The sequence below is a fragment of the Triplophysa dalaica genome, chromosome 23, assembly GCF_015846415.1.
Source record: "Triplophysa dalaica isolate WHDGS20190420 chromosome 23, ASM1584641v1, whole genome shotgun sequence".
Taxonomy (NCBI): domain Eukaryota; kingdom Metazoa; phylum Chordata; class Actinopteri; order Cypriniformes; family Nemacheilidae; genus Triplophysa; species Triplophysa dalaica.
Window position 1 is genome coordinate 4,048,092 of NC_079564.1, and position 11,351 is coordinate 4,059,442.

The following is an 11,351-nucleotide window of genomic DNA, read 5'->3' on the forward strand; positions in this document are numbered from 1 at the left end:
TATGGAAATATCCACAGAACGTAAATAGAAAAGTACAAAATGAAACTGAAATGATGTACTCGCCTGTATGTCAGTCCAAACCCATACGACTTTCTTCTCCCTATGAAACATTAAAGAAGCTGGACAAAAAACACTATATTTCCAGTAAGATCCATACTGAAATTTAGGTCATTATTTATAAAAAATTGTTTGCTTGACAGCTCCGGTCATCATTCAATTTTATCGTACGAAAAAGAACAGCTTTCCCATGCAGCTATATATAACTCATTTCGTGTTGCACAGAAGAAAGATCTACGGGTTTCGCAAGACATGATGTTGAGTATACGATGACGGAAATTTCATTTTCACTGAACTGTTCTTTTGAAATGACTTTTAATTGAATTGAAAAACAAATCACCCACGCACACGAATAAACAAAAAAATTCTGAAAGCAAGATGTCTTTGTTGCATGACAAATATTCAAACCAGACACGAGGGAGCCAACAGCAATAGTAAATCCCTATGGGGCGATCTATACCCAATGCTGAATTAATGGTTGTAAATGTGCATTTCAATAACGTAGACAGGGAGACCGACACAGACATGAAGGGAGAGGAAATTGCAGAGGAGTTGGAATCGTGCTTGCCCCAGCTCTCGTGCCCTTGATCTTGATTGAAAGTGCCAGAGGACAGCATTCAGAGTCATCAAGGGCAACCCGTAAATGAACGAGAACGCGACTGCGGTCGAGTTTGTCACAATCATCAGTGACAAATCATCAGACCTCATTATAACCTCCGTGATTCGGGTCTGAAATTCCCTCGCATCACGCCTTTTTTCTCCGGCGTTGGTAAAGCTGGATGTAGATTTACAGCTTCATTCGTTCATTTATTCATTCTTGGTTTTGTTCTAGGTTTAATATCAAATATTTCCTCTCACAGTGACAATGAAGGTACAGTTGCTTACACAAGTTCATACTCAGATCTCTACGTTTGTACAACTCGACACAACACTACCGGTAAGGGGAAATTCAAATCTTTACGTCACTTAAGGGATGTACACTGTAAGTCGATAACAAATGATCGAAAAATCTGATATTCATGCAGTAGAGCTCACGTAGAGAAATCAGTCTGTGTCACAGACTAGAGTCAGTCTGTGGCTCACGTAGAGAAATATTGCGGTTAAGGCCTAGTCAAAGCAGCTACTGAAGACGAATAAAAACACTTCATAATCGGCTTGTGATGTCATCGTCAACTTTGCATGTCATCAGAGCCAAACAAAGCTCAGTCTGTGGCACAGTTATGGTAAACTAATTGCTTTGGGAAAAGATCCATGGATGAGTAGAAAATAACAGCATTCATTCAAAAAGTCTCTAACCTTTCATATCATGTCCATTAGGAATCGTCTTCGGTTTTGATGACGTGAAAAAGCGTTACGTTAAATATGACCTGGTGTCCATTGTTCCAAGCGTACACCGCTCTCTCTCGTGCGTTGTAATCGAGCATGGAGATGTGGAAGTACTGGTTGTGAAACGGGATGTCTATGTACTCGTACGTGGACGTCTTTGTGTTGTACGAATAATACACCTTCGCTCCGGTCAGGTGGGAGTTGGTGATGTAGAGGGTTCCACAGATCATAAAAGACTCGCCCGCGTTCCGCTTGGAGTACTCCGTGTTCCAAGTCTGGAGAACCTCGAGCGTTTGAGGCTCCAGCTGAGAAATGACAATATTCCCCGCGTTCTGATTGGTGGCGTACACGGCCCACAAACCCAGCTCGTCGGCCATCAGATCAATGTCCGAGAAGCCGCCCCAGGTGTACGGATAGACGTTGTGGAAGCCGGCATATTCCAGGGCACGTTGTGCAAGAACCCTGCCGGTCTCGAAACTATATTTCACGATGATGTTGCTTTGTTCCTTGTTGTAATACAAAGAGCCGTTGTAGACCACATGGTTGGTTCCAGCCCACTTGAATGGGAGGTAATAGGTTCTTGACTCCAATCCAGAGACAAAGTCATCGATGTTCTTGTACTCCCTGACCACCTTGCTGTTAGTGTAGGTGTCCATGTACCAAATCTGTGTGAAACGATAAATGGAGATTAAACTTTTTTTTTTTAAGTCGGGTGCAAACGGGGTGTTTGCAGTCCTTGGAGTGAAAAAATGAATCAGGTGAATGTGGAGACGAACGCCGCCCCCTGCGCAACTCACCCTGTTGTTTCGTGATGAAGCGAGTGGGTCGGTCATCCATGCGCCGAACCGTGTGCCAGATGTCTTTATTGTTACAGGGCCGTTGATTTTCATTAATTTTCCACATGCTGGAAATGAACAGGCAATACATTTCTTTATTGTCATTGTTAAATTCCTTTCCATTTGCAAAGTCATAATAAGCAATTTTATGGAGTTAAAAGGTTGCCTTAAGAGTCGCTCTTGAAAATATAAAAAAAACACTTAATAATGTACTAGCTGAGTTCATCTAATTCCTCCTACGCTAGTTTGTAAATATCAGAGATATTATTAACATAACATAATAACATTGAAACATCTGCCAAATTTGCATAACCAGTTTATTAATATTGTGTGTTTTTTAACACACCGTCATTAGAATAACAGGTGTTGTGATCTGCATATGGTGAAATTGAATTACATCTAATCAGCACATAGATATGAAAAGTATGTGGCCTGGAGCAAAAATTTTTTAAAACTCTGTTATGGATAAACAAGCCTGTTACTATTTTCAAGGCTTTACTGGAATGTATCTCTGAATTAGGTCCCTGAATCTGACAAAAAAAATCAACTTTAAACTAGATGTATCAAGAAACAGATCAATATCATAAAACATGATGCCCCCTTTTTTATTTCAACACATCATGTACATGCATAAAATATTATGTTTATAGCTTAAAATGTAAAAATGTGGTAAATTTCTGTAGTTTATACAGGACTAAAAATAGTTGATATCGCCTGGTCAGGTAAATAGTGCACCGCTTGTTTTGGATATATTACCAAGATTTCTAAATAGTGCTGTCAAACCGATTAAGCATGATGAATCATTTCAAAAATAAATATTTGTTTATATAATATGTGCGTGTATAGCAAATATATACAAGTATACATTACAAATATATACATTTATATAATGTTTAAATAGAAATATATATAGCACATATTTCTTTAAAATATTAATGTGTATTTATATCCATATAAATACATATACACACACCACATGCTAAATGATAAAAAAAAAAAAAAAAATTCAAATTTTAATTTAATCAGCATTTCTAGATGTATCGTGACTGTTCTAGTTGAGTGTCCATTGAATTTCAACAAAATCAAACATCAGGGGTGAGAAAAAGTCACCCAACAGCAATGTGAAAGACTGACAGCAAGCTCGGATTTGCTCATCGGGAGGACCTGGAAGATTCCCGGTGGGCGGTCTTTCTTTTTGGTTGCGAGGGCTGGTGTTGTTATGCCACTGCAGGTGCGGACTGGCCATCTGGCATACCGGGACGAAACGTTAACGCATGGGCAGAAACACAAATGCGGAAAGACGGATGGATTACAAATGCGAATCGGAATGATAGCACCCAACGCCATCCATACCCACACCCCTCCAACCCCACACCAGGCGACAGAATGGATGGAGAGCCGCTCTTGGTCAAGAATGCCAGGGCTGATTTTAAGACACAATCCGCCCCTGACTGACAGCATGACAAGACACATGAAAACTGTGATAAAACTTGAGGTTATCACTAAAAATAATATATATAAATAATTTTCTAACTTCTAAATACATGTAAAAATATTACTTTTCTATTGCCTTACAGTGAATATGAACTTGTTTTCTTTTGAAACTGATTTTGAAATTGTGTCTTATTTTTTCCGTGGCTGTATATTATATGAAGACAAAATGTATTTTTTAAATAATTTATCACAATTAATCGTTTTGACAGTCCTTTTTATAAAATATATTTGAATGTAATTTAAGTAAATTACAATTTATGAACATAATTGCAATATCCATGAAATCAGTTGTAATTTTGTCACATTTAAATGTTTCAAGTTTTTGTCATTCTGAACTTACTGAGTTTGCTCATGCAGTTTCGCAGACGGCTGTCCAGACTGATGACTCTCTGATAGAGCTGCTCATAGTCGTAAGCACCCAGCTCCTCCTGGATGCCTGCGAGCACCATAGACAGATTCCTGATTTCCTCTTTGAACTGAGAGATCAGTTTAGCATCTGTTTTGTACTGCTCTAGCACAGGAATCAATGGTTGGAGTTCATCCATGCGGTCCTTAAGCTCCTATAGACAGACACACATTTATGATTTTCCATTATGAAATTCTAAGAGTTTGGTTCCAAAATGAGATAACTCAGTTTTTATTATGTTATCATGTTTTTATTGTGTTAGTTAGCTTTTTTATTTATTTAGTTATTATGGCTTAAATCAAAACAACCCACCTGCAGTTTGATTGATATTAATTGGAATGCACAAAATAAAAAAACATGAATTTAGATTTTTTTACAATGGAGTTATCTCATTTTGGAACAGAAACTCTTCATTTAACCTTTAACATACAACTTCATCGATCGGTTGCTCACATTTGCATTTCTAAGAGCAGATTTATGCAATCTTTATTATTATAAAACACCTACCTTAAAATTTCTAGCCATTGTGGTTTTCCTGTCTTCTTCGATTTGCCGGAACTTAGTCCGCAACCCTTTCATTTGATTTTCCATTTTCATGACGTACTGAAAATCTCGCTGTGTCCGCAGGTTCAGAACTTCAATGGACTGTGACATGTTCTGCACCTAAGCACAACCACAAAGTTACATACTGTATGCATCAACAACTTAAAACTTTGGTCTGTTTCGCACAACAACAAAAAAATATGTCTTTAGGTGACTTGAAATATAGCGCACAAATTGTATTGACTTTTTCTGGAGTGAACTATTCATGAAAGAAATCACGTCACTGACACGGACCCTTAAAGATAGACTCCAATGAATTTATCTTTAAAAAGGGGCTGATAAAAAATAGCTAGCTCCAATCTCATGGTGTTTATCATTGTCAAACGCTCCGATTTGCTACCTTGACAGGGGCAAAAAAGCATCTATGAATCATAAATGAGATTTGTTCTCTGTGGGCCCAGGCTTTCTTCCAGGCAAATGAAGCTGTTAATAAATGTAAATATCAATATTAACAGTGTTCGTGCTCCCGCCGAATTGAGGCACGTATCTTTTATCATAGATCAGGTATTAATGATCCCGCATAAAATCAACCTCTCGCTAATGCACTGAAAGCACCATCAGCGTTTTGTGTATATTTACTGCAGTGTGTGTGTGTTTCCTAAATGGGAATGAGATTGATAAAAGAGGATGGGGGGATTGGGGTGGGAGCACAGTGTAATGGAGAGAGAGAGAAAGAGAGAGAGTTAGTGTTAGTGCATTAGTGGCGAGCTAAAGTTGCCCGCAGGCTAAACAGTACATTAGATGTCCGAACAATATATACTATACTAACCAAATAGTGCGTCTGTGTGTTTGACACAGAATAGAAAGCGAGAGAAAGAGAGATGCAAGACCAAATCTGTCTACACTATGTACAAAAGGAATTGATGCTATATTTATATATTAGCCATGCTTTACATACCAAAAAATATTAAGCAAGATTGTGAACGTTGCAGTGATTTAGACGTACATTCATTTGACCATTAAGGTTACATTTCGGTTGCTCTCTTTATTACTATAAGTGGAGTATAACAACATCAAGACAGAGATGTTTAATAGCACTGCATTAAAATTCAGTTGAAAAAGTCTATCTATTGAAATGTTTTAGCAAAGGAAATTGGGTTATATTGCGGTTTGTTATGTATTGCTAGAAATAAAAAAAAAATCGGTGAAATTCTGTAATCATTTTTTACTACAATTCTACTGTGTTTTACAAAATAGAATCAGCTTGACAACAAGTAAAACATACAGTACTCATCACATCCCATCTTTTGTGTTTCTCTCTGTGTTTTCGATTTGGCCTAATACAATGTATTTTGGAGAAGAACATTTTTTTTTAACTCTGAAAAAGACTAAAAGACAGAAGAAAAATGTATGTGTTTATGTATGAGACCTTCTCCAGCAGCTGTCGAAGCTGTCTGCTCTTGGCATCCCTGGAGCACAGGTTTTGTTCCGGTGCGACCACAGTGCAGATACAGCGCCCGTCAGCATCCTGTGCCGAACTGTACACCTGCCATCCCTCCTTTGGACCAATCGTCTGCAAACACAACAACATACGTTTGAACATATCTGCAGGTGCGCAGAAATGCGTACAGTATGTGCATATACAGGTGTTTGCCCACCAACTGCAAAAGTAATACTAAAGACTTACTCTGTCTAATTTGCCTTTGAAATGTTATGCATGTATCTTGACCAAGCGGCAACCTTCCGGTCTCTCTCGTAAAACCAACATGGACGTGACTTAAACTGTAATTCATCAAAAGGCTGTTAGAGACTGGCTCCAAAAGAGAGCAGAATCTCATTGAGCCCTGTGTTAAAATGCACAACCTTACAGCAGAAAAAACATGTATACAACATGGTGCAAAAATATTTTGGTATATATAGCTAACTTTGCAATTCATGGCAACTGTGAAGTCGTCCATTAAGTAAAATTACATTAAGCCTTAAAATTCTGCATACTTAATTAATTCAGTTTCAGCAACCAGGCACCTCAGCTCCAACCGTGTCCTGCCCATTTTTGATTATCCGGGTGTGACTTACAGTGACATGCTGCTAAGACTGCTCCACCCAGCTCCTCCCACTTTAGGCTTCAAAAAAGCTCCTCAGAAGTCATTTTTATTGAATATAATAATTGTGATTAATGTAAACACTATACATATAAGTTGAGAGTTTGTAGTTGTACAACCAGTAACATACTGAGATTTAGGAAAATGTTTATTCTTAGGTCAGGTTAGTTTATTTGTACCCGTAGGCCGATATTAATAGGTTTTACTTCACACATCTTACATCACACAAAAATAAAACTTCTGCCATCATTTACTCATGCAGAGTTGTTCCGGATCTGTATAGATTTCTTTTTCTCAATAAACATAGACAAAAGAATGCTTGTAACCAAACAGTTTTCCGCAACAATTTACTACCATAGAAAGAAAAATTACAATGGCAGTCAAAAGTGCCCCGGAACAATTTGCATTCCTACATTCTTCTCACATTCTCTTCCTAGATTCTTCTCAAGTGTTCAACACATTATTACAAATTTATAAAAGAATTTTCCCTGCTCTGGTGGTCAATGTTGGCCAAGAACTGTTTGGAAGAGATATGGAACAACTTGAGGGTGAATAAATGAATACAGAAGTTTAATTTTTGGGTGAACTGTTCCTTTAAGTATTCCGGATAAAAATATTCTTGCATAACCTATACATTCACCTTTGCTTTGCTGACTACATGTACAGTAATTGAGATGAGGAAATAATATGAATCCTTACTCTTCTGCAGCCTTGAGATCAACACTTACAAAAAGGTTACAACAAGAATGCTATAATTCAATGTTATCTTTTATTTGAAGGATGTGGAGAGGCTTACTATCAGTTTAAGGCATGCCTTCACAGACCATAACAGTCAAGCCAGCATGCTATTGCCCCCCAGACAGCTGTTTCTATGAAGATGAATGAAGTAAATCGCTTAGGTTGACTGAAAGTCAAAAGGTCCACTCTGTACAACCACTTTTATCTATTGGAAATCTGTCTGTTGGTCATCATAAAGGTGGGTGTGTCTCTGCCAGTCAGCATAACGCTAATGCTTTCTCGTTCCAGTTCACTTTCTGCAACCGATTCAATTCCCAGTCTCTGATGTATTCTATAGACGTGTCGTAGAGCCGATAGGCACGACACATAGGTTTACCTTCGACGAACGAACAAAGAGCAGAAAACAAGCAAAAAGGGCTTTAAAGCTAACAAACACATCAAAAAGTGCAGGAAAAAAGAATAGGGTTAAGGATTGAAAGATTGAGAAGAGAGGGAGGATTCACCTGAGAGGACAAACTGATAAGCTTTTCGAGCCGGGATAGAGGCGTTCCATGTCATACATGTACAGACACACACACACACACACAATTTACTGCCGTCATCCATGACTGCCTCTGACTCTATTTCTTTCTCATGCTCTTATACATTTTTTACCTAGATAAAGATGTGTGTGTGTAAATACGCGCACACACACACACACACACACATATATATATATATATGTTACAGCCATCACAATATCACATTTTCATAGAAAAAAAGAATTCACTTTAATGGTGCTATTGTGATTACTATTGAAAATGTTGGAACATTCATAAATCATGATGGAATATCAAGATTACATAATAATTTGCATTAGACTATATCATATTGGTTTAGGAATAAATTACACAAAATGTAAGTTAGAATTTACTAGTGATCTGAGAAAATACAGACTATCACTGAACAGATACCGATGAGGATATCTTTTAAACGGAATCACATTTCATTCTTGGTGAAGGGAATCTTATTGTCAGAAATGCTTGAACTGAGACAGTTTAAATCACTTTCGTATGGACAATAGGGGAAGGTCTGTACAATTAATAGGAAATTAATCGTAATAGTCAATTTTGGCCTACATCATTTACACAAACAAAATAATTGAGGTAAGACGATTATTGTCATGCATTCCATTTTGCAAGAATCCACTCTATTCTTGTAGTATAAATTGACAGTGCACACTTTCCTTAATTCTTTACATTTATTTTTTCAGTTTAACTCAATTTAAAAGACAAGTTGTTTTATTTTTCTATGTTGTTTCCTAAGTCTGTGAGTAATCGTGTTAAATGATCGTGATCTCAATATTGGCCAAAATAATCGTGATTATGATTTTGTCAAATCAATCAGCCCTTCAAGCGGGTGTGTGTCTGTGAGCACTTCTGTTTGTTTATCGGTGTACTGAATGCAGGGGCTGATGTGATAGTTCTAGCGCAATTGAAAATGCAGCAAAGAACGTCCTCTAATCTTTTACTCCCACCAGTATTTGATAAAGTTAACAGAGTTAAACTGAAATAAACAACACCTGTTTCGGAATTAAATGCCTTAGCCTGCTGCCCGCATTATTTATTATAGCAGTGAGAATTGTTATTGCTTTCTAGATGGAGTTGTGATATGCATTTATGCAAAAAAAAAATACTTGGCATATTTCCTTCTGTGTTTCTACATGTCGGTCTATAGAGAGGTTCAAGATAGCCACACCAAACAAGCCAATGCAAAAGAGGATAAACAATACAGTATTACTACATTCTTACTGTGCTTATACCAATGCTTACACCTAAATTTATGCATAGTATAACTTCCAGGTATGTTTAGGTACAACAGGTAGGGGTATAACAATATGCTGGTTCCACAAAATAACCGTGATATAAAAATCTCGCTATTATCAATACCGTGTTAAATCTGCATTTACAATATTATTGTTAATTATTCAAACTCTCTCTCTAATCCTTACAGTTGAATTTTACGTGTGGCTTGTTGGCCAAAAAATTAAATCCAAAATGAATTAGATGTTCATAAAAACTGGGAGATATCGTGAAAATATTGCTGCGCCAGGTTTTTTGTTCACGATAACCATGAAGTGAAATTCTGATATCGAGACAAAAAGAGTAGAAATCAGTACAGAGCACATTTGAATTTATCAGACAGGAGGAAAGAGGACACTTGGACAGAGTCCCACATTTAATCAGTGTTCTGACCTCTAGACCATATCTCCATATGCGACTGCACTTTTAAAGAGAGAGAATAGGACTTTGTGGTAGGCAGTAAATTTGTCTCAGAAATTAATCTTTAAAGTAATAGACTGAGTTTGTGTATTGCATCCATTATGTGCATGCACACACTGCAATAATCTGTACGAATATTGCAAAGATAAATGTCCTGATGTATATCTAAAGACATCTTTTGAGCTTGAGATGTAATTCATATTTGTCCATTGGGTTTTCAAATATCTGAATACTGCTCCAGGCTTTGTAAACACAACGACTCACAGCTTGGACAGATATGGGAAAAATAGACTTTTACATCTTTCATAATATTTGTGCTAGAAAAGTTACCAAACCAAGTTCAGTCCCGAGGGTTAGGCTGCTGGACTGTCAGCATATTCTCAACACCATTAGAAATTAAAAATAAACAGAAGAGGACCTGTCAATATACCATGCCTTCCAATGTACACCAAGAACTGCGACTATGGAGACAAAAACTAATTACAGAATGTTGAATGTGATGTTGGTTCATATGGCTGGAATTAGATTCTCTCCACTGACTTTAGAGAGCAGGGTCCCCTAGGTGTGTAATGAAATTTGTACCCATAAAAAGCACAATTCGGCATGTCATATTAATCTTCATGAATCACTCATCCCATGAGCAATTAGAATACCATCATGCTTGCGTCCAGTCAAATAGCAAAAAATGAATAACTATCCATACATCTTACTATGCATTACATTACTGTGCATTTTCATTTTTATTGATATGTTCAAATGGCCAAGTTCACTAACAAGTAAAAGGTTACAGAAACAAATCATTTAAAGAAATAATTATACAGTATATTAGAATTATATTATGTGCATTTTTGTAAAGACTGTGGTCAAATAATTACACAATTCGTCGTGTGCATATTAACATTTAACAGGACCCAGACTTGTTAAAATTTTAGTTAAATTTCCTTAAAACCTCGAATGCTGCGTGACTGCACTCGTTTCCTTGCAACACGTTCGCAATGTACAGCGTAATATTTTATGATTCAGAATAATGTGAAATTATATTCAGAAACACCACCTTGAAGACAGCATCATCCAACTTATTTGTAAAGCATCATTGTGTAATTCGAAAAACTCTCCCTATAAAAATATTACGTAGCACCTTTAAATCTTTTATGTAGCAATGCATACAATCTATACATAAAGACAATTTTACGCTTTCTAAGGTTTTCAGTCTCAAAGATGTGATATTTAAAGCCAACACACTGAAGGCAGTGGCAAACTTATTTTGAATGCATGCATTATTTTCAGACAGGCTCGCATAAAGAAATAACGCAGCATCTTTAAATCTTTCAGCTCATCATCGCAACTTACCATTGATGGATATAGTCCGGAGAGAATGAGGACAAGCAGGGGATTCAACTGACCGAAAAGAGAACGCATACTGTCACGGCTGTATCGCACTTTCTGCCGTTAATATCACGTCCTCGGTGTGGGACCGAACGATGCCCGAACAGAACAGGGCGGATAGATCCACATTCATAACCCTGATGCTCCGCCGCTCGCGCGCAGCCGATACTAAGCGCGCGCTGCCCAAAGTTATGACCGCACG

The 11,351-nt window shown here is 37.3% G+C and overlaps 1 protein-coding gene across 1 annotated transcript; it reads right to left on the reverse strand.

Moving 5' to 3' along the window:
• Window positions 1-491: 491 nt before the first annotated feature.
• olfm3a (olfactomedin 3a) lies at window positions 492-11,351 on the reverse strand. The gene is made up of 6 exons (XM_056738448.1): window positions 11,114-11,351; window positions 6,092-6,235; window positions 4,627-4,782; window positions 4,054-4,273; window positions 2,181-2,287; window positions 492-2,048 (listed from the first exon to the last, which is right to left on the reverse strand). Exons 1-6 carry the CDS (start codon window positions 11,180-11,182, stop codon window positions 1,371-1,373), a joined length of 1,374 nt encoding a protein of 457 aa, XP_056594426.1. The 5' UTR covers window positions 11,183-11,351; the 3' UTR covers window positions 492-1,370.

Excerpts from the sequence above, each read along its gene's own strand:
- olfm3a (XM_056738448.1), bottom strand. The coding sequence starts at position 11,182 with ATGCGTTCTCTTTTCGGTCAGTTGAATCCCCTGCTTGTCCTCATTCTC. Across the intron at positions 4,274-4,626 it reads CAATGGCTAGAAATTTTAAG|GAGCTTAAGGACCGCATGGA; the intron begins GTAGGTGTTTTA and ends GTCTGTCTATAG. Across the intron at positions 2,049-2,180 it reads CTTCATCACGAAACAACAGG|ATTTGGTACATGGACACCTA; the intron begins GTGAGTTGCGCA and ends CGTTTCACACAG.